The sequence below is a fragment of the Poecile atricapillus genome, chromosome W (assembly GCF_030490865.1).
Source record: "Poecile atricapillus isolate bPoeAtr1 chromosome W, bPoeAtr1.hap1, whole genome shotgun sequence".
Classification (NCBI taxonomy): Eukaryota; Metazoa; Chordata; class Aves; order Passeriformes; family Paridae; genus Poecile; species Poecile atricapillus.
In genome coordinates this window covers 50,197,961-50,221,734 of record NC_081288.1, presented here as the reverse complement: position 1 = coordinate 50,221,734, position 23,774 = coordinate 50,197,961, and the positions used below count along the sequence as shown (strand labels likewise).

The window sequence follows — 23,774 nt, the reverse complement described above, 5'->3', positions numbered from 1 at the left end:
AGTGGAAGAACTACCACACTTCTCCTTTGCAGGAGCTGGGATCCTATGGAAAGCTGTGTAAGACTTGTACATATTCCTCCGGTTCCGCGGATTCACTAGTCATGTACTTCAAGCTGAAGAATATTCCTGTTCCCAGCAAATGGAAATAGCACTCACAGAGTAGCTAAACCAACTGGATTTTGCCTGCCAATCCCAGTTTCCCTAGGACTAGAATTTGGATTTTGTAAGGTTCTCCTTCATTCTGAATGCATATCACTTAACGTATCTTTATTTGCATGCTGTCTATGTACAAACTTGTAATATAAACATACCAGAAGAAACAGCATAACAAAGGGTTAAGAGGCTTGTGTTGACAATTCTCAGGACACAGCTGCCAACACTAAACTGAGGAATGTATTTATGTAAAGACCATAAGGCCTGCACTCCAACATCTCGGAGTACAGGTATGGGGTATTCTGCACCTCCAGCAGAACACCCTGCATCCTAACATGAGGAGACTGTCAACAAGGCTGCTAGGTACCAAGTGACATTCATTTCTAAATTAGCCCAACAGCAAAACCAGACTCCATATTTGTATTTCTAACAAGAAAACAGAAAAAAACCCACTGACCAACAATCTAGACTATGACTCCTGGAAGCTGGTCAGCACAAGTTGAATTTGAAGGACCATCCATTCAGAACTGACAATGCCTAAAAGTTCAGCAAGGTCTGTCCAAAATATTAGGCTGACATCAAGCAAGAAGAACCAGAACCGTTCACATGGACTCAAGAGCTGGCAATTCTTGTCCTTTCCATCTCACAGAAACAATACTGGCCAGGTTCACAAACCATGGTGCTTGTGACTATGAGACTGTGAATTAATGAAATCTGGGAAAGGGAGTGTGAATGCACAAAAACAACTTGCTCAAAGATTTTGTAGGTAAGTATCACATTCTCTGGTCACAGTATCACACACCAAGTTCTATTTTGCTGATTTCCCTAGATGTATATTTTTTCATGAAAGATAGTGTGTCAATGCATTGTAGATCCTTGCAAGAAAAATGTTCAGCACACTCAACCATTTTCATTGTTCTGGGTGTATTCTCCACTTGTGTGGAACACTGACATACAACCTGTAAATTTATCCCAAGGAAAAATCTATGAACATGGGATTGTGTATGTTTGTGCAGCAGCTAGGGAAATGAGCTTCAAAAAAAAATTCAGAATTTTGCCATCTAGCAAAAAAACCTTTCACTTGAAAATGCCTAAGTTACAATATAATATTCTATTGGAGCATTTACCTTAAAAAAAGAAACAACAGTAATTTCTTACCAGTCTCTTTTGCTGAAGCTGTTCTCTGAGTAACCTGTCTTCTGGTAAAACATCACATAAAAGAAAATAATTGTCCTGTTCCTCTGTTAAGAGATTACAAAGTGTGAGTAAGGAATGGGAAGTTGCAGCTGCTTTGAATATTACTCGCAGATAATTTCCTGAGACTTTGGAATACATTAACAATGTGATTTTTAGCCTATAAAAGTCAGTTACTTTAATTTCATAATTTAATGAAACATGTTTAAATATTTGTGCATATTTATATTGGAGTATGAAGGCAAAAGTCTTGCATAGCTTTCCTCCACTACCAGCTTTATTCATTTTTCTGATGGTTCTTCTGGACACATAAAACAATTAGCATTTATATTGGTTACAGATTAAAGTCAGCATGAAAGAAATATGAAATCAACTTTAATTTTATATTATTAGTTACTTCCTTAAGTAATTATCAGTTTTTGGTAGCTATCATAATTTGGTTTATCCTCCCCTAGCTCTGATCTATAACATTACCTTTTACCATCAAACATTTTTCTACCTGTGGATATACACAACTGTTCAGTACCATACATTGAGACTTGCCTAATTTACATTTCTACTTATATTTTTTACACATATTTTATCTTTAGTAACCTTTTTACTATTTATGGTCATATCCAATTGAAGAAGGCAACAAATTTTATTCAAAGGTATTAAAATTACTCAGCATGTAAGAAAATACAAAAGATAATGGGTTGAGATAAGACTGATTTTCCAGAGGGGGAGGGACAGGGTGAGGAGGATGGAGGGAGACAGACAGAGAGAGAGAGAAAGAGAGAGAGAAGGCTCATTGAGTAGCAATTCTGCTATTCAGGTGCTTGATTTGCAGTCTTCAAACTGAGTAGTAAGTGTTTGTAAGAGAAACAGAATTATGATTTTTGAAGTAATTTTCATGTTTCCCAGGGCTACTTTTCTTAAAATGATTTTGAATAATTAAAAAATTTACTTTCATCCATTTTGTGCTCAGTTTTCACTTTCTAACCATCTCTGATACCAGCTGTATGTATTGTTTCCTCTCTTTTAACATCTCCATTGAGAATTAAAGATACAGAAAAACCCTCAAATTCTTATTCATTTTAGGCAAACTGTGTTTTTCTGATAAAAAATGAAAGCCAAAGTAATGTGTCAGCTACTTCTGAGAAAAACACTTCCATCACACAGTCAACAGTGTCCCTATGATGCAATGTGCCACCATACCAATGCAGCACGACAGTGAAATATGGTTTCACACTTGTGTTAGAACCCAGAAACCTGCAGAGTTGTGTGGCACATGAACATGTATGTATGTATATCTGTGAAGATCTATGTGTATCTGTGAAGATCTATGTGTATCTGTGAAGACCTCTGTGTATCTGTGCAGATAACATCTCCTGACACTCTTGGGGCAGGGAGCACTGTGGCAGGGGAAAGGAAGGGGGATTGTGGCCCTGATGTCCAAGAAGAACTAGCAGCATCAGGGCAGGTGGTGGGCAGGGTGAAGTCAGAAAAGACAGCTCACTGGGAATGTTTCTCATAATTTTGGAAGGACCATCACTAATTTTTTATGCAGTGGGTACCAACGTCTCCCAAGCCAGGATGTGAGCAGCTCTGCTTCCAGGCCTTGATTTGCAACAGGCCCCAGTTCACAGCGCATTTTGAGCAGACATTGAGCTCATTCTCACTCAGAACAGTGCTGAAGCACGTGTTGTAATCCTTGGAAGAGGTAAGTTTAAGTATGTGCTTAAGAGTTAAACATGACTTCTGTGGTTTTCTGACCTAGTGTCAGACACACCTGACTGATCAAAGCAGCAGTATATGCCAGAAATTATCACATGATCTGTCACCAGGGAATAAGCAAGCAGCATACTTACCTAATGGAGCTTTTGAATTTGTTCTTATCACACTACAAAAGTCTGTGATAGGCTGTTCTGCAAATCTCCTTTTCCAGTACAAGATGTAGCTTTAAAAATAAGGGGGAGACGATCAGTGAAAATGGAAACACCAAAAAACTTTTAATAAAAAATGGATTAGCTCTTGCTTTTTTTCATCCTCTAAATTCTGAAGCGTTTTTGTGGGTTTTTTTAACTCCTATGTCCCTTTTCTCTTCCTTCATATTAGTTTTCAATTTTATGAAATTAATTCAGTTTCACTTAAACCGTGTTTAACCACGCTGTCAAAGTGAAGAACTCAATAAGCAGATTTGCACCAAGCTTTGCATAAACACTGTGACCTATTGACATCTTCAGACAGAAGTGCCACTCAGATGCATCTTTACTGGAAAGATATATTACAGAGAATTCTCAAATTCCCAAAATATTGTGCTCTGTGTTCTGCAAGATGCACTCAGGAAGCTGAAACTCAGTAAAAACACCAACTTGACAAAAGTGAGGTTTTGGCAGGTCTCCTGTGGAGTTACAGTGAAAGCCGTAACTTGGCAGACAACTTGGAAAGACAGGAAAATGAAGTCCCTGAACACCTGGGGGTAAGACAGCAGACAGAATAAGAAAAGACTTAAACACATCTTGAAAGTTTAACCCATTAACAACAGCTGTTTAAAAACATTCTGTACTATCTTTGTTGGTATTACAGCTGTGTCAACAGAACACGACCGAGATTAGATTTCCACTGAACTAGGAAGCTACTGTCTAACCAAGAAGAAATCATCACTTCCTTTATATGATGAAGGGAACCAAGCAACTCTTGTGCTAATTATTCAGAATTTTACTATAAAAAATAATCTGAAAATGCTTAAGTGCTTGCTTAAATTTATACTCATGTATGATATAAATCTTGTTTTGAGTTGGTAAAGTAAAGGCTATTCAATGATTGCATCTTATTATGAGCCACCAAACTGGAAAAGAATAATTAAAAAATCAGATATCATTATTATGAGACCATTTTTAAATAGCTGCAGCTTTTAATACTTGCGCAAGCTCTAAGTTTACTTTGCACAGCTATCACATCCCATAGTGGTTCACACTACCTCTATCATTCTCACCTAATATATTAGAGGACTTCAGCTGCAGCACAAGGAATCAGCATATCTTTCTTTCTGCTAACTCTGATATGGAGAGGACAACCTCTGGTGCAGCAGACAGCTGAGCACAGTGAAGCCACCATGCGTGGCTGAGGCTCATTCAGCAGCACCATCAGATGTCAGTAAGAAAAAGGTGAGTCTTTAGGTCCCCTCCTGCCTACTCCTCTGTTTGCAATGCACATTGAAAGAGCTGCTAAACAGAACGGCAGTACTTCCAGACTAAGTCATCCTTGAGCACATTTAGGACATAAATGTGCAAATGGACAGATTTCAAGAGCTCATTTAATAAATGTCTGTCCCTTGCACTGAGACAAATGAACACTGGTACAAACCCATAACTGCCCACAACTGTCTGTGTCATGGAAATTACAGCTAAGGGATTTCATATCATAAGACTTAACCCAAATAATCAATGACCAGATAAAACCAATGCCTTGTGATATTTCCAGGGAGACAGAACGAGTGATCATGTTGTGTCATGAAGCAGAAGCTTATTCCTTTTATCTCTTCCCTCTGCCCTTATGCCAACTTATCTTTACTCTTCAAAGTTAAAAAGAAAAAATTTTCCATTAGCATTGATCTTTTCTGGATTATCCACCTCTTGCAGTTCTGTCAAGAAATGTATTCCTAAGGCTGGCTGTAACTCATTGCTAAGTATAGAAAGAATACTATCTTTGCAGAGTTGATCTTTGTATTTTCCACACCTCAGTTCAACACTTCAGAATATACTCTCTTTTTTGTGCATCGTATTAGACTATTTTACAGCAAGTCAGAGAAAGCACACTTCAGAGCAACAATTCCATCATTTCATGTCCTGGGGCCACTTTCTATAAGATTTGGCTACCTTCCAATTGCATTAGCAGCAAAAAGAATCTAAATGGGCACTTTTGGAAGGGATGATTTTAAAATACATTTCTATTAATGCAAAATAATTCCCCCAAGCATGCTTAGACCGGCGGTCCATGACTGAGCAGCTCTGATTCCTTTACTTACCCAAAAAAACCGAGTACTATCTCCAAAGAACAGTACATTCTCCCTGTCTGCCTTCAGCAGACAAGCAAACAAGAACTACCATCAGTTTTCAATTTTAAGCAATGTTAAGCTCATACATTTGATTAAAGATTTATATGGCTTACATTTTTCTTCATAAATTATATTGTATTATTTCTTTTTTTTTTTTTTTTTTGAGTCTTGATACACACAAGGTCTTGACTTTGAGTAACTAGTAACAGAAGACCTACTAGAAAACTCATTCTAATTGAGAAATTAGCCATCTAACACTTAAATACTACAGCAGAACTATCCACAGACTGGAAGGTAGCCTTCCTCCTGGCCCATACATTACTGTGGAAAGCAAAATGCCAAGCAAGTACCTTGTCTCTGAAGTTATAAGCCAGCTGGGGCCATGCCAGCTGCTAGAGGAAGTTAAGAAAGAGAAAGCCAAATGTGACCCTGGTGAGATGACCAATGACACAGCTCTAGAAGGAGTCACAGTTGTATGTAGATGACAGTACTGTAAAGCACAGTTAAGGATGTTAAATGTGATTTTGATGGGGGTATACTGTCCTTAAAGTAGCACAAACAAATTTTATCCCAGAATGTGAGAGATCCTATTCTGAGCAGCTTCTATGTACAATACACAGCTTTAGAACATTCTACAGGGGTAGAAATAGTCTTGCCCTACACAAATAAAACCTCACATCAAGACAGCTGATTGTCTGGAATGGGCTTTGCTAAAAACCAGCTATCTAGTTTGCACACAACTTGCTGATTAGTTACAGGACCTGAGCACACCCTAGGATATATAAAAAAATGTCAAACACAGGGATTGTCATGTATTCTAAAACTGAGCTCCCTAGTCCCAGCAACATCTAAGCACTAGGGAGAGGGAAGGAAACAAGAAAACAACCTTACAGTCCAGCAGAAAATTGCTCATAAGAAAAGTTAACAGAAATCCTCCCACAATGTTTTTTAAAATAGATGATCTCTACTTTTCCAAAGCCTTCAATAACATCTGCACACATACACACTCATTTTAAATTATATAACCCTTACCTTCTAAAATCTGCAACCAGTTTCACATCTGCTATGACGAGCTGGTGTTCAATAATCATGTGCTTCAGGAGCTGGTTTTGTTCTGCTACGACATAGCATTCTGTGCAGAAAATACAAGGCACATAGGGAGGACCTTCTACAGCATCAACACCACCTGGACTTTCTGGCAGAGACAGCGGCTCCAAAATACACTCAGTATCTAAAATAAATAAAAAAAATAATAATAATAATTAGTTTTGACTAAGTAAATAAATGTACAGCTCTTGGAGTACTTTTAGGTAGTACATGTAAAACCTGTTTGAGTCTTGGTTTTGTTGCATGGATCACTTGAGGAGCAAATGCTTGTAAGCAGGTTGACTACACTGATTCCAAGAAGGACAGTGGGAGGTTAGCACGGGACAGTTCTCAGGTGTCTGTCTCAAATGAAACTCCAGTCAGTCATACACAAGTGCTCCGCTTATTACTAAACAAATTTTATGATGGGAAATATACTTTTCTTCTCACTGTCTTACCTACCTGTTGATATGAATGAAGCTACTCTCTTTGTGGCTCCCTGAGTCACATTGCTCAGAGAATCAGAAAAGATTTAGATTGTATAGCACAAGCTGTTTGGCATGTTAATTTTCTTAATTATACTTTTATTTACTGCAGAATACTTCTATGATTTTCTGACTGTCTCTTGAAGATGTGCATTTGTCTTGCCTTTTTTTTCCCCCATTAACATCTAATTTACTGTTCTATGACAGGAGACTATCCTTGATAGAGATTACTGCCACACAGATGTTTATGGCCACTGGAACACTTTCTAACTGTATAGATGTTGAGGAAGGGGCAGCCATGCTCCATGTGGAAAGGTCAATGGCCCATGTTTGTACCACGCTGTACCAGTCAGACACAGGTTCCTCAAGTGACACCACACAGAGGTGAATCACTGCCACATGCTGTCCTGGGGTTATATGTGTGTGTTCCACATTTAAACAACACTGGTCTAAATTCGTAAGCTCTTCCATTGGCATAAATTAGTACAATTCATTAAGAAACACTGACCCAGAGAGCTCAACAGTTGGCCCCATTAACCTAACCAAATTCCAGCTGTCCAGAAGTAAATTGTGGTGTCCATTTTCCAAATTAGTCATACCTCAGTCTTGGGTTAGGGTTTATCTTGGAAGCAAATGCCAATTTCAACACGCATCTTCAATTTTAGCTACGTCAATTTTGGATAGCAAAGAGTAAACAGAAGAAAGCTCCCCATGTTCCTGCCCTCTTGAAGTTGAAAACTGAAAACATGGGTGTCCAGGACTCTTGCATTATCAAGTTAGCTTGTGCAGCAGGAGAATAAACTGTGTCTCTGGATTCCTGCACTGACATGAACACCTCTGTAGAGAAATGAAATTTCACAGAATGACAGAATGGATGAGACTGGAAGGGACCTCTGGAGGTCATCTGGCCAAGGAGGACTCTCACACAGGACCACCTAGGGCTGGTTGCCCAGGACCACATGCAAATGGCTTTGACTCCACAACCTCCCTGGGCAACCTATGCCAGTGCTCAGACACCCTCACAGTGCCATTTCCTGATATTCTGAGGGAACCTCCTGGGCATCAGTTTCCAAAGATATCTGAAGAATTCAGAAAAAGGCCTTCTCTCAAGTCTGTTATTTTGTCACACATGACTTTTAAAATACGCATGGTTAAAGGTACCTTAATTAATATTTACTAGATAGAAGAAGCAACTTTCACTCTCCAAAAACACAGATATATGTTATACATTGGCAAGTATACTAAATCTGACTGTGGTAATTTGCTCACATGGAAAATTTGAAAAATAATTAAAAAATTCACAATAATTTAGCTTTTTTTCCTAGGAGAATAAGTTAATGTATCAGTGCTCTACCCCACCTTCTACCAAGACTCTGAAATAACCAAGGAAGGGCTGTAGAATCCCATTCAGAGACAGACCTGGGAAGTCCCTGTAAGTTCTGTGACAAATCTGTGTTCAGGCAGAGGAACAGGCACGGAGAGGGGAGTGAGACCTTGTCCTCCACCACACACACACTGTCCAGCAGTGTCTGCCCTGCCAGCGTGGACATGCTGTGCTCCAAAGCAGCCACGGCATAGGCAAGGCTCCCTGATGGGGTGCCCCAGGGGACTGAGGGTAAGCTGGAGCTACTGGAAGGTAGGAGCCACTTCACAGGTGGTAAAGGGTATAAAACCATAGGAAACACAGCTTTATCAGCTCTGTGCTGCTCCTGGAACAACATAGATGCCCAGCACAACTGTTGAGGCTTCTACTTAGGACTTCTGAAAAATACAACTTCCTGGAAAGGCACTGACTTGACTAAAGACTGATGTCTAGGTTGCACTGAATTCAATTTATCCCACAAAACTAAGCACTGTGGAAAGATGGCAGGACACAGAGCAGGGTATTACCTGGAGCAATGCAGCTGCTGTGCACAATCTAACTTTTCTTCTCATAATTTTATCTGCACTTTAGCCCATTCCCTTCTCTCAGAAATTTCTTTGTTAAACTGGCATTACAGAAATTGTTCCGTTTTGTCCTGTTTTAAGAACAGCAGAGGCCACACTATGTGCTAGAGCAATCCTCGTGAAAGGGTCAAATCTCCCAAGCAAAAATGATGGTACCTACAAGAGTCCAGCTTTGTCCATTCTTACAGTCAGTTCTGTTGCCTGAAGAAGCATTAAACCATGTTTACTGAGAAAAGTAGAACTTAATTTCCTTTGCAATTGCTGATGCCAACTGAACTAAGAACATACTCTCAGCCAGTTCAACAGTACCCAGTAAGCAGCAACACTGCCTTTTGTTATGTTTTGGTATACATCTCTGGCAATGATCTATTTAAACCTTTAGAAATACAAATAAGTAAACGCCTGCCTCAAGAAATCAACTTTCAACAGGTAGGTGTGTACAGCAGGAGCTGGTATGAAACTTAGATAAGGAGCTGATACAGTTATTTTGTAAAGGTGCTTGTGAATAGCAACCTCTTGGGCTTGAAAAACAGAACCGCTAAGTCTTTAACTGTAGTCATGAGCTGCTGGAAGGAATAAACTGGGGTGAAGATTTTTTTTGCTTCCCAAACAGAGTAGCTAATACTAAAAGAGAATAACTTTAGGCTACCAGAGCAGTTTGGCAAATGCAGAAGCTTATGCAATTTCTTTCGAAGGCACTTAAAAGAAGAGGCAAAGGAAAAAGGAATCCATGTAAGTATCTTTTTACTCATCTGCTACAAAAAACACTGAACAAGAGAATAAATGCACAGAGCTGGACAAATGCACAGCCTTTAGCGGAGTACTTACTGAACTAATGTAGCACAAACCTCAAAACAGTACAAATAAATAAAAAAAGCATAATATTGAAATCCCTGCAAAAACAGCTAATTTTGTTTTTCTATTTGGAGCAGTGATTACAGGTACTGAATAAAAGCTGTTAACCATAGCACAGCTCAGGGCTAACAGGGAAATAAAAACTCTTAGATGCATTCTCAGACTCCAAGACTCCTACATGCAGAGACAATTTTAAATGAAGTAAAAGTAGCGAGCTTTTCTCTTAGAATCTACTGCAACAAGAATAACTTCAAAGGGACAGATTAACACCCCTCTAGTGCATGTGCCCTGCTTGACAAGGGTGAGAAGCAGTTACCTAGGAATAGTAAAAAAATAGGGCAAACAAACAGTAATCACACAAATAGAATAGTCTTCCAGAAGTCTGACTATGGAGAGTTTAAGTCAAAGTCTGTATGAGTCTCTCAGTTAAGCAGCTTCTATTTTTTTTCTCTCCATTGACTTATTCCTGCACTATTTCAAATCGCTGGTCTTTCAGCACCTACAAAAACTTGCATCAACTTTTCATGTTTTCATAATGGCCCTTTATTCCTTGATGTCCTGGTTCAACTCGAGGCTAGTTCTACTCTACCCTTCATGTACCATGGTATGAGGTAGCTTGAAAATGTCCAAGCGTGGAAGAAAATATGTTTCTAAATCAGCACAGGTTTTTCTTTTTCCATCTCTCCTCTATTCACTTTTTATTTCTGGTATTTCGCTTGCTTTTAGGATTGCTGAATTACCCACTGAATTCTCTTCAATGATTCAAAGTCTCCTAAGTTGTGAATCAGGTGTTAATGTACGAGACAGTGGTCATATTCTTTGTGTGTTCACTCTGTGTGTTACTCTACATCTGTTAACACTGAATAGCACTTTTTTGGGTACAGTTTGCTCAAATAACAGGAGATTTCCTACAATGCTTCAGCTGGCCCTCCTGCTTACCACTTAGGGAAAAAAGGTGTATTAACAGCAAAATATATCACCCTTCCTATTGTGTCTGTGATGAACAGCATAGGACTCAGGAGAAACCGTATGAGAAGAGAGCCCTATAAAACTCATCCATTGAGTTTTGGATGAATCATGTTGTTGCCCCTGAGTTTTTCTTCTCTGCCTAACAGAAAAACAGCATGACTGTTATGCAAAGAGATATCCCAAAGGCTTCACAGAAAGCCCTCTGAACTCAGGAACTAAGAAAATCCCTTTCTCAATCACTGAACTTGCAGCTGACACCATGTTGTTCAACCTTTAACAGGACAGATAAAACTATGGTCTTTAACAGCTAATTCAGAGCTAAAAAATGTAGATTAGTAGAAAGAAGAGAACAGAGCAATACATTCTTTGAAAACTAAAACTAAGATGTATACCAAGTTCTTCAGGGGAAAATAAAATAGATATTCTGAAGATATCTGAGAATGAGATGGTACAGAAAACAATTTACTTTCAAAACTGGAATTAAGCACTGTTTTTCATAAGCAGCCACTGGATATCCAGTACAACGGATTTCTGATCCCTGCACAGGGACTGTACACACCACCACAACAGTGAAGAAAACAAAAAAACGAAATAAAAAAAGGCTGCCTGTTATAGAAATTATATGGCTTTATTTTACTTTAACAATTGTTTGATATAGACTAGTTCATCTTCACAGCTAGTGAAGCAACAAGATGAAAATGGATTAATTTTCCTTCCTGGAACATTTTTACTTTTGAATACAATTATTCTAAGCTGTTAGTTTGCACAATTAAGTAAACTTTACACCCACACAGTTATAACACAGACTACAGCAGAACAGGCAATGTACTCCACCTGCACAATCACACATGCAATTATCACAGAGCAATATGCTGTGCAGTTTTACGGCCAATACAAGAGATATTATTATCAGAAAGAAAAGGAAGGAAAGATTCAGCATTTGAATGGGAGTTTTGAAAGGCAAAGTCACCAGAGATGTTTAGCCAGTGTAACTGCTTGCTGCCACCAAGAAGCACAGAGATGTCTCATTATCCTGTCCTTCTCCACCTTATCCCACCACTCCTAACCATGTACCATTGCCCTTCTGCTTGTGCTGTCTTTCAGGCTTGCCAAATCCTGTGATGAGTCAATCCAACTCTTTACCATTAATAACCTCTCCTCTTTCTGTTTAAGAATGTTGAGAATGCTCACACAAGAGTCCACCAAGGGCAAGAGCAAACTATGGCGTGCACGGCGAGAAGCAGTAAGGTGAAACAGAGCCTTCCTCTCAGCTTCCTCCTCTCTTCTCAGCTTTACAGCCTCAGCTGCCTCATACAATTTTAGCATAAGCCTGCCACAGTGCACAAGGTTTCTTCAAAGGCATTACACACAAAGGAAAAGAAGCCACTAAGATTCTCTCACTGCTTGCTAACAAGGATACTCGGCACTGGCTTCAGTTTGCAGAATCCACTCTTGCCAGCCTGGGCACACTAAGAGCAGTGCAGAGCTCTTGTGCTCAATTCTACTTGGTTACACATCTGAACTATCTGCTCTGACTAGCACTGGGACAAACTGAGCACTGCTGCATGAATTACATTCTCTAACTAGAAAGTGGAGGCATGTGGGTTCAGATAAATGAAGTAACTTCACTGTTAGAACTCTTCACCCACACAGCTTGGCCCTGATGCAACCTGCAGCCAGCCTCAGAGCCCAGGGAACAGCAGACTCCTCCAGCAGGCAACCAGCAAGCTGAGGGAGGAGCTCCATAGACTGCTCTGCAGGGAATGCTGAGGACAGGGGAACTCACATCCTTCTTTTTGAAGCTTTGCTACTAGATAAAAAGGAATGAGAGTCACAAGACTGGAGGAAAAGTAGGTAAGTCCAAAGACAAAGGTTTTTAACGAGGGAAGAAGAAATTGAACTATTTTAAAACAGATTAATTGATCATTAAATGAATAGCACTTTGAAAATTCAAGACATTGCAAAGTCTGAGAATTTAAATGATCAAAAAGGAATTCATACAAATTTGCTTAAGACATATTTATGTGTTTCCTGTAATTTTTTGTAGACTACGGCACAGCAACAAGGCCTTAGGCTGAGGACTTTACGATGTAAATATCCCACTGTTGGTAACACAAGGATAATGAAACAAAATAAGAACATCTGCTGGAATGTTAAGTGTCTTTCTAATTAAATTCAATAGTTGAATGGATCAATTCATTACCAACAAATCTGGTTTATTATCTCATTAATGCAGCTGGTTAATATTATGAGGAGATTAGCACAAGAACCTGAAATGATCCTAAAACAAAAATGAACACAACAAAGACATACTGGTGAGTACAGGAGTCCAAATAATGAACAGAAGACAGGTTTTTGGACACACAAAGAACAAAGGCAAGAAAGAATGACAGGAAAACAAAAGATACCTAGCAAACCTGGCACTCCACACTAGCAGCCCAACAGATGCTGAATGGAAAACAAAAAGGCTGAGTGCCCTCCCCCAAATTCTCATTGATTACACGGCAAAACCGTTTAGTTGCCAAAACGACCAAGCCCCTCCGGAAGGTACACTGGGGACCCAACCTGTATTCCTATAGGTAATTCTGCACAAAAGAATGCTGCATTTAAAACTCTTTAGGAAATGAGCAGTTTTAAAGCTTTGTTTTGGAACCAATTGTTTTTGAGACGATGAAAGAGTATTGAGAAGAATCAGCTGGACACTTGAAATACATACTTGACACTTCCCCATTTTGCAGCCCTGGCACTGCAGCATCTATTTGTTGGCACAGCAGCATTCCTAATTTGTGGTCATATTATTGGAAGTAATTTTATAGTGATTACAGGATTTTTCCTTTGTTTTCCAGAGTACAAAAGATGGATGACTAATGACTTGCCAAATAAACAGTATTCAAAGCCAAAACTCAGAATAATGAAAATACAACACCCTGTCATGGTCCTCACCAATACTACATGCAAATATGATTCCTAGTGAAAGAAGAATCAATGTACATAATCATCTTCTACCTCAATATATTATAGCCCTCAAGTACTTCTATTAAGCTGAATTAAGTCTGAGTTCATGAGGAATTATTTAGCTATTACTTCTGCTTGTTAACACACTATGAATGATATTTAGTTAAAATATCCATGCGCTCTAGGGGACAACACATCCTGTAGCTTCCCCCAAGATCAATCAGTCTCAGCCCTGCCTGTTTTTTCATTGAATGCAAATGAGCACTTCAAAAGGACACTTAATCCTACAGCTAAAGCTTGTCACTTTTACAGAAACTGTGCATATTCTGTAGCACTTGCTGTCTAGGAATATGAGAATTTTATTCCAGTTAAATGACAGCTTTAAGAAAACCTGTAAGTTACCGAATCCTAATAACTCAGAACAGAGTTTCTATAGAGCAGGTGTCTGCTGGGAGCTGGAACTAACAGAAATACAACTGTGCTTAATAGCCATATTTAACAGGGCTGCTCTGTCGGGGAGCTTAGGATGGTGCAGTTTCATTAGCATTAACAAGTGTTGCTATGGGTACCGCAGCACAGGCATCAGAACACAACTGAATAGGACTGGGAAAGTGATTAATAAAAATGTTAAGTGTTGGAATTTTAATAAAACAAAACCAATGTGCTTGCCAATAAGATCATGTTTAAATAATAGACTACATTATTGCCCAGTTCAGCAGCAGACACATGCCACTGCTTGTTGTCTTTCTACTGGAGCCCAAACGCCCACATCTGCAAAGACCAGGGCAAACCTACTGTTCTCACACAGAGGGACACACATGCCCACACCCACACTAATGAAAGTGACACTAGGAAGTATTCATAAAAATTTTTAAGTGCTGATGTTAATATGCAATTTATAAATATTTAACACACTATAGCAGGTTCTACTGAAAGCTGAGAGCTGTATAATGCCTCATTTCTGAGTAAATTTCACAGACTTACATTAGTGTAACTAAACTCAGGGTTAATATTTTGGTCACAAGAATGAAACAATATTTATCTACTTCAGAATTATATACTGAATAGTTTTATTATACTTTTTAGAGCTTCTCTGATTTCTTATGACTACTGTTAAACAAAATTTCTGTTTACTGTTCCTTGTTTAGTGTGATCACATGATTTGGTAGACATGGAGAACTGAGATCCATATTGTGTACTAAAAAAAGGGATTAGAAGCAATGATTAAACCCTAGACTATTATCTGGAAAGATTAACAAGTAATAATGTAGCCTGAAACTCAGAATATTGAGTTACAAAGAAGAGGAAGAAAATATCCAACAGAAGAATTTTAAATGGAAGGACAAAAGTGACCATCCAGGTTCTTCTTCTGTACTTACCACTCAAATCAATCTAACAAAAATGAGCAGCTTTTTTCTGGTAAACTTGCTATTTAGCACAAAGGAATACCAAAAACATAATAATAACGCAAAAGTAATGTTGTTTAAAGCTAAGGTATGAAGATAGAATTTCTGCTATTTTCATATGAAAGCTCCTGGGGAAAAAAATAATTAAAAAAAAGAAAAGTACAATTTTCTGTCAAGGTGATCTAGACCATCGTTTAAAAACATTAAAAAATACATACTGGAAGGCATCACAAGTAAAATAATGTATATCCAAATGCAGTATTTGTGTATGTTATCACTGCTTAACCCTCTGCAAAGAGCAGCAAGCTGGAAAAAGGCATGTCTTACTTTATATTTACTGTGTCATGACTTTAGCTTTCCCAGAAAGGAGGGGTCTTAACAATGTGTTTAGTATGGATAGTAATATTTCATTGCTATAATTTATCTTTGCAGTGCCTTTAACAAATACTGTACTGAGCCTAGTAACTTGTATACCAGCATTGCAGTGTAAAGCAGGTTAATTACCTCACTCTCCAGTTTTTATCACGATCATTTAGTAGTGATCAATAATGCTTTATTACAAGGATTTCCCTTTTCTCGTCACGTGTTCTTTTCCTCTGACAGGATTCAATTTCCAAGCACGTTTATCCCTTTGATGTTTAAAGAATTGCCTTGTGGTCTTTTTAAACAATTGCTTTACACTCTGTAACTAAAGGAAAGGCTGTTTGATTTGCCTTAAAAACATAAAGCCTGCTTCAGCAGTTCCTGTAAGACACCCCATGTCATTATGATGGGAATTTCTACCATGCTCCTAACTAAAACGTTTGCATTGCAGGCTTTACAACTTTTCCAGTGATAGACTTTCCTTGAAAAAGGCAAGTATGTGAAAAAAAACCAACTACAAATAGTGTGAAACTTTTATTTTAAATACTTTAAATATCACTTTAATTTTTTCAGACTAGTATAAATTAGAACTAGGCAAGGCTCAAAATGCATCCTGAGAGGTCTCGTTTCTGGCATCCTTGTGTATGTGGGTGTCATACTGACAGAACAGGCTGAAATCTCAGATATTCTGATTGAGCTTCCTGACATACAGAGAGCCTTCAAGGCTGAATTAAGTGAATTTTGTAGCTGATGAAGAATTTGTATAAGGAAGAAGTCCTGTGATGTTAGAATCTCTGTGGTCTGTTGCTGCTTTCTCAGTGAACTGGAGCTTTTCCAGATGGAGAGTAGCAAAATAAGTGGTTTCTACTTTTAGAATCAAACCTCCATAAACCAGTATTCAAACTGGAAAAAACAGTGGCTCAAAAGGAAAGTTCATTATAATGTGCAGTGATGTGAATCAACATAATTCAGCCTAACTGATACCATGATTCAGGAAAACAAAGCTTTGACTGTACTTCAAATAATCCACTATTTATACTCTTTACGCATACATTTTTGAGAATTATTTTGAGAGGAAAGTATTTTTAAGTCAAGGTTCAAATAATTATGTCTTACAGATCCCAGGGACATCTCAGAGCAGGCTATATAAAATTTCTATGAGAGTATTCTGACTTGGTACCAGAGTTTGAAATAAATATTTTTGTGATATTCTCCTCCATGCATTCATTAAGCATATAACACAAATAACCTTGACTCCCTAAGTATTTGCTTACTAACTGATATTGTTAACGTAGCTCGTGAACACGGACGATACAATAATTGAAATTAACTTCATTAAGAAATAGAATTAGAATGTTTGAGTTAGTGATACAAGTTGCTTACATTTTTCAGGCAACATTTTGCTAACTGTATAAATACATGCAGGCTCCTGAATATTAAATTAGTACAGTAATAACACAGACTGCATGTTTTCATTCCATATAAGACAAAATCAAATTAAAACTTCCAGCAGGATGGTTTTTTTTTACATACCGGTCTTTAGAGAAAAATCTCTACCTCATTAAATCATGCATTACAGAGTCATAATAAAATTTGGTGCTGGCACGCTGGTCAAGACAAATGCTAGCAAAATGCTCATCTGACAGCAGTATCACTCAGAACTGCTCACATTTGTTTCATAACCATTGCTGGTTTTACACTGTGAGCCTCGTGCACCTCCACCACGGGACTCACAGGCCCACCCTGGGGCACGTGCCATGAACCTGACATGAGGTTCTGGATGGGAAGGTGCTGTGCCAGGCTTCCCTAAGCTGCCCACCAGCCCTGTCTCTCCTCTTGCATCTCAGCATAGCTCTGACCCACACAGGAGTCTTGCAGCCCCCCATCACTCTCCAGCTACTTTGTGCATTGCCTGGGTTTAGAAATCAGTTTTGGAGCATGTGAACAGGATTTGTTTGGAGCCCAGGTATATGAAAAATGCATCCCAACCCTTAACAGAAATGCCTGGGTCCAAACCAAGGAGATGCTTGGTGTGGGAACACTCAAGTGGATTTACGTAATCCAAAGCAGAAATGCCAAACCGTGTAGTACCAGTTGCAGGGACTGTGGCACCTTTATCTACTGTGCCCTATTATTTGTTCAGGTGAACAGAGGCACAACATACCACAAAAAATCATGAGCTTGAAGCGGATGTCTTGTCAAGTTACAGAGCTTCTATACCAGAGGGATAAACAGAAGGCATTTAACCCGCTGCAACTACACAGGGCAAGCAGCTTCTCCTTGGGTACAGAGTCTCTGATGACAAACGGGAGGATGACCTCTCAATGAGCAAGAATCAAACAGAAACAGCTGGGCCAGTTCACACTGGCCTGTGAGTCATAAAAATCAGACAAAAAACCACTAAATTTAAAAAATAAAAAAAAAAAGACCAATTGGAAGACATGGTCCAGTGAAAACCAGAGGCAAAAAAATCGAAAGTTTCAAGAAACACAGTTGAGATGTATTAAAAAGCACAGATGAGTGTCTGTGGACCACTGAAGCTACTGACAAAACACCTACTACAATTTCTAACTTAATAGTCTACTATAGCAGAGTATTAGGACAGAATGGCAAACAAGCAGTGATCATTGAAACACCTGCTGGAAAATCAGGTCTTGGGATCAATGGTTGGGCTATTGCAGCTATCCATTTCCTGTGGAAACATTAAAAGTTAACATGTACTGCTATGACTTGGGTTAGAAGGGACCTAAAATAGCACCTAGTTCCCACCTGCCCCCAGCCGTAGGCAGGGATGCCACAGCACAATTTCAGTCTGGTTATGTGGTTTTAGTGGTACTGATTAATACATTATTTAATACAACAATTATCAGGTCATTGAACACTAATCTTTTCCCATTCAAGTGACTATAATTAAGTACTGTAGACAACAACTCTGCATAAGAACCCAGACTTTTACAAACACATTTCCTGATTTCAGTGAGACACTGGTCAGGATGGTGTGCCCAGCTCTTCAGAGGCACAGACCTGCTTTAAAGTTGTACAAAACTCACCACATTTTTTTTCTCCTGCTTCTTGAATGTCATGTTCTTTCCTGCATTGTGTGAGGCTTTTATTGATGCAATATTTAAAGCTACTTTTAAAAGCCCACAGAAAGACATTCAAATGCTTTCAGGCTTTTCTCCCAGTTCCAGCCTGCTGGGAGTTTGTGGAGGAGAATGTCAAGCACAAACCTCAGAGAGAGACTGGGAACAACTGCAGTTTTAGGATATAAATGGTCACACAAAGTAGAATTCTAGCAGAGGTTTCAAGACAGGATATGGTGGAAGGAAGCACACAGGGCTGGGAAAGGTTATGAAGAGTGTTTGGACAGACAAATTTAACCTATACTGAACTTTTTTTTAACTTTAGTTAAAGTACTTTATGCTTGTAATTTCATTAATACCTCAGGTTTTTTTCTTCCTTTCTTACTGTTCATATACACAACCATATGCTAATTTAAGCATATGGTTCTTCATCAAGAAAGCTGAAGCTGGCTAAAGCCTCAAAGGGTGAACTCTAAGACCTGTTTATATGACAGGCACACCCTGTGGCAGTCACCATTGCTGACAAGAATTCACAACTTCGGTGCTCTTCAATAAAATCAGTACTCCCCTGTAAAAACAAAGCAGTGAACAAGGTGTTTCAACAGGCATAACAAATTACCCTGTGTTACACTCAGAAGATTCAAAACACTTGAAGGACCTCTCCAGCCTATACCTCTACATCTAAATAAAGCATGTCCACATCTATTATTTGTTCAAGTGATGAGAAAGCTGTTTTGGGTAAGAATCAGGTATTTGTCAACACAGTTTAAAGGTTTTCATCAATCTGAGGACTGATGAAACACCACTCACTCTTGCTCCACTGCAGGTAACAGAAAGACTGAGCAGAGGTTTCAAAGCTCTTGAAGGCTTTAACATGCAAACAAGTTACCATATTTAAGTCGTGGAGGCAGTCTGGAGCAGCTCACTTCTAAACGAGCTCTGATTAGAGCACAGAGGGGTTGATACGAGGTAGTTTGTTAATATGGCAAAGGCTTTACTTGCTACTGAGCAGGCAAGAATTGGCTTAGACTACTAGAATGAAACACAAAGATAAAGGCCATCCATCTTCCCTTTTAAACTATGAAACTTTTCTGAATTCAGAGAAAACCAAATAGCAAGCTTTCACTCGGTATTTTTGGGGAATACAACATATCCTATGCCTTGTGCTAACAGAAATTCATGCTGAGGTGTGGGGATGACCCTTGTCTTCAGATATAATACACTGAACATTTGCAACACAATTATTTGTAAAATTATGGCAGGAATCACAGGCACTTCAGATCTCTATTACCAACCACTACAATCTATCACCTATTTTATTAAGCCATTACGATATGTTTAATGAAATATTTAGTTTCACTTGTATATTCTCCCATCGTCAGGTATTTAAGAAGTGTGATGTGAAGGCTAAAAACACTAAAATATTATTGTAACAGCTACATGAAAGGATTCTTCCTTTTTAATTTTCAAACAGAGAAGCACATAAAAGGGGATTTTACAACAACAATTTAGTAATTTCCAGTCCTCCAAAAGATCCACTTGCTTATCAGGCAAATGTTTAAAAATTACTTTGAGATTGGATTTTTAATTAAAAATCACAAAAAAGGCTCTTAAAACATTTTTAAATAATAGTGCTTTAGGGGATCCATTCTGGTAACCATATTAAAATAAATTGTGTTGCACTTCCAGAATTAATTAGTGAACCTGTCCTCCAGGTGTAATTGCTAATTGTTCAGTTCACAATGATTAATCTGCATCCTTTACAGAGCTTATAATGCCTACTAGTAAAAGGAATCTCATCTCTCTCTGTCCAAAATCTGTAGTATGGTGGAAACTGCAGGTTTTGAAATCCTCTACTGCACACAAAGATTTAACCTGAGAAACATCATTGGTGGTATTCTGGATGCTTGAAAGTGCCCTGTGGGAAAACAACTGAGGATGCAACCACATGCGTGACCGTTCGGAACTGGTGGGGGTTTTTGAGGACGGGCACTGAGATGATAGCAACCTCTAAACCCATGAAACAGAAATGGGCAGATACATGTGGGCTGCTCATCAGGCTAAGGTCTGAGGATCTCTTGTGAGTGAAGAGATGAGAAGAGACAGCTGTGTGCTTGGGGCAGTGGCTGCTCTGTCACCTTGCTGGAGTCTTCACCCATGGACACGAGCAGCCAGCAGCTCCCCATTCACCACCATGCATGTGGATATCCACCACCACGGATATTTGAGAGAGGAAGGGCGTAAAGCACTCAATCTGATCTGGAGTGGTAGTAAAAGGAAGCAGGGCCTGGGAAGGCACCTAGTCCACCAATTATTTGGTTAAGAACTATTCTGTATAAAAGAAACAACAAATAACAAGGAAAGCGGTAGATTACACACAAATATTAATGAGCAGGTGAAAACAGAGTAAGTTGTCTCTGCCAATATGGGAACTAATGGCATTAAAGGAACTACTCACACATTCTTGAACTGGGTCAAGATGAACTTTTGTCACTGATATGAAAGGGGAAACGTGTGATTATCATGTGTGAGGGTGTTTGTGGATGGGATCAGAAGGTGATAGTGGGATTTTTTTTACTTTATGAGGAATTAGCAAAAGGGGACAGAGAAAGGGAAGGGGCAGGGGGGCAAGCACCAGGCAATGGAGATGGGGAGGGGAATAGAAATAATAAAATAGAAAGAATAAAAAGGGTGAGTTGTACTTAAGATCAAACCCTGCACCTGATTACCTCTTTTCCTTCTTAATAAATCCTTAACTACTCTTTTGTGTAATTTAACCTCTGTTCTAGGTGTGACACTGCTGCAAAGTCTAAGTGCCAGCAACTGCAGATGATGCTGCAGCTCCAAGTCTGCAGGTCCAGGAACCAGTAACTGGAGGGACCACAGTGCATCTAGGTGTAATTTGTTAGCAATAAACAAACAGCAGTAGCCAGTGAGTAGAAGACCTGTATCTGGGAAGATGCAAGGAGCCCAGGCACCCACTGTGAGAACTGTGGGTGCCTGGAGGCAAAGTCCAGCCAACAACCAAGGACATTATTCTCATATTTCAGGGATATTTGAGGGATATGACTGTGGGGTACATGTGAGACTAGGGTGTATCCATTCTGACAGCCAACACCAAGCTGCTAGCAAAAAGGAGGAAATCTCCATGCAGGCTAAAGGAGCCCAAGCACAGAATTCAGAGAGGTTTACTGGACATGGTAATGTTCAAGGGATCCATGAATGAATCTGTCCTTCTGAATCAGACAGTGAGGGTGCCTACAGTGTTTTCACTAGTGCACTTCATTCCTGATCAGTCTTTGCCCACCCCAAATGGGACTCAGAAGAACCATCCTCCTTTATCCTCTACATCTTGAGAACTGGCTTAAAGGCAGGGCACAGCCACATATATTGCTGCTGTTGCCATTTCCCTCACTTCCCGCCTCTCTGGAAAGGAAATCAAAAAGGGAACAAAAGGTTTGTTTCCCTTTCTTTCCCAGGGGCTGCTGCTGGGGAATCCCTTTAATCAGTCCTTCAGCAGGGCTACCTTGATGAATGCATGAGCGTTGCCTGAGGTGTCCCTCAGCACTGTACCCTCTAACACAGCTTGGAGTAACAAATGCGAAGGACTGTCACTACAGTGCTCTTGTCAGGAGTTACTGATAACCTGGGGACCTAATTTAAGAAACGCTTGTCCAGTCTCCACCCTTACTGTCTGAGACAGAGGCTGGGTAAGCAGTCCAAGGTCCAGAAATGGACTTAAACAGACCTTAGAATTCACACTGGTACACAAATTGACCTGTGAACATGGGAGCGCACGAAAATCTAAAGAGGAATTTATCCATTAACCTGTATGGAGAAATCTTTTGGGTCTGAGTGTACATAGGACGGCCTTTTAGTGACCAGGAAAGAGAAAACCCTGCATTCCAGAGTCCACTGCATTGAGCAGCTCTGATAGCATCCTTAACAGAACTTAAAAGTTGTGACAAACCTTTCCAGCTTTCACTGGAATATTCTCTAGGCAGAACAAAAAAAAAAAAGGTAGACATGCAAGACCAGTTAAACTTTTGTTTTCCAGAGTTAACCAAATATTCTAAAAAATGGGGTACAAGAGAGAGACATGGAAGGAATCAGAGTAACATGTTGAGCTTGGACATGGTGAACCTACCCATGCAGTTCAAAAGCACTTGAGCACAAGAAGACCTTGAGTAGGAAACCATAACTATCAGACTGCTGAGGAAACAATGAGAGACACACTTCCAGTAAAAAAATGCATTTTAAAATTCTTTGACAGATGCTGCAAGAAGTGTCGATATGTAGAATAATTAATGCAGATTGAACAAACTGTACTGTGGACAGTGATGTATTTATCAAAAGCTACTTGGTGAAGGCTGCTGGAAGGGACTAACTAGAAAGCAACACTGTCCTGGATTAGAATATAAAAACACAGGCTTTACTGTAAACAGAATCAGCAAATCAAGAAACAGTTTGTTATTTAATTTTCCTATATGCTGCCTCCAAGTAAGTGACACACCTCAGGTGCACATGCATATACAAGATGTTGCTAGACAGAATAGTTTTCTAGAAACTAAAGCTCTGAATGAATAAGGATTTTCTTCAGAGGCAGAGAAATAACAAATATTAGGGTGGGGTATTTCTGTGCCCGCAATGTGATTTATACTCTTAACTCTTGACCCTAAGTGACTGCTCTAAACAAATAATTTTGAAAAGGCTGTTTGAGCTATTGGGCACTTCTTGCCTTTGTCCATGGGAACACTGTTAATGCTGAAGTCAGTCACGTTTAACATGAGAGACAGCAGTCACAAGGCTGGGACAAAATTTTGTGACTCTCAGCCAGCATGCTGGCAGACCTGTCTTATGGGAGATGAAGCACCTGGATATACATGGAAGTCTTTAGGCTGACATAAAACTTAATTTAGCCTGACCCCTGTTATTTCGATTTTCAACAGTGATTCTACATCTTTCATTACCTAGAGACTCCAAATGATCTGCCAGGGGATGCAAAGTGAGTTTGGGAGCAAAGACAGAAAAAGTCCACTGTCATTTCAATGAGTGCTTTTGTTTAGTAAAAGGAAAACAGCACAGGCCTCTCTGAATTTCCATTTTCCTCAAAAGTTTTCTTTTTTTCCTTTGAACTGCCAATGTTTTTACAAGAGTTATCTGAAAAAAACTCAGGGTAACCTCGTCATCTCCAGTGGTCCACAGACCTATGTATACACAGAAGAGTTGCACAGACTCA

At 39.2% G+C, this 23,774-nt stretch overlaps 1 protein-coding gene across 1 annotated transcript in view; it reads right to left on the bottom strand.

Annotated features, from left to right (window-relative positions):
• Window positions 1-23,774, bottom strand: part of LOC131592330 (zinc finger protein 277-like) — a 45,327-nt gene that overhangs the window by 20,118 nt on the left and 1,435 nt on the right. Inside the window, exons 2-4 of the mRNA XM_058863756.1 lie at window positions 6,419-6,617; window positions 3,198-3,286; window positions 1,312-1,394 (exon numbers count right to left, since the gene is read on the bottom strand). Of these exons, the coding sequence (XP_058719739.1) occupies window positions 1,312-1,394; window positions 3,198-3,286; window positions 6,419-6,617 (371 nt within the window). The remainder of the gene's footprint in view (window positions 1-1,311; window positions 1,395-3,197; window positions 3,287-6,418; window positions 6,618-23,774) is intronic.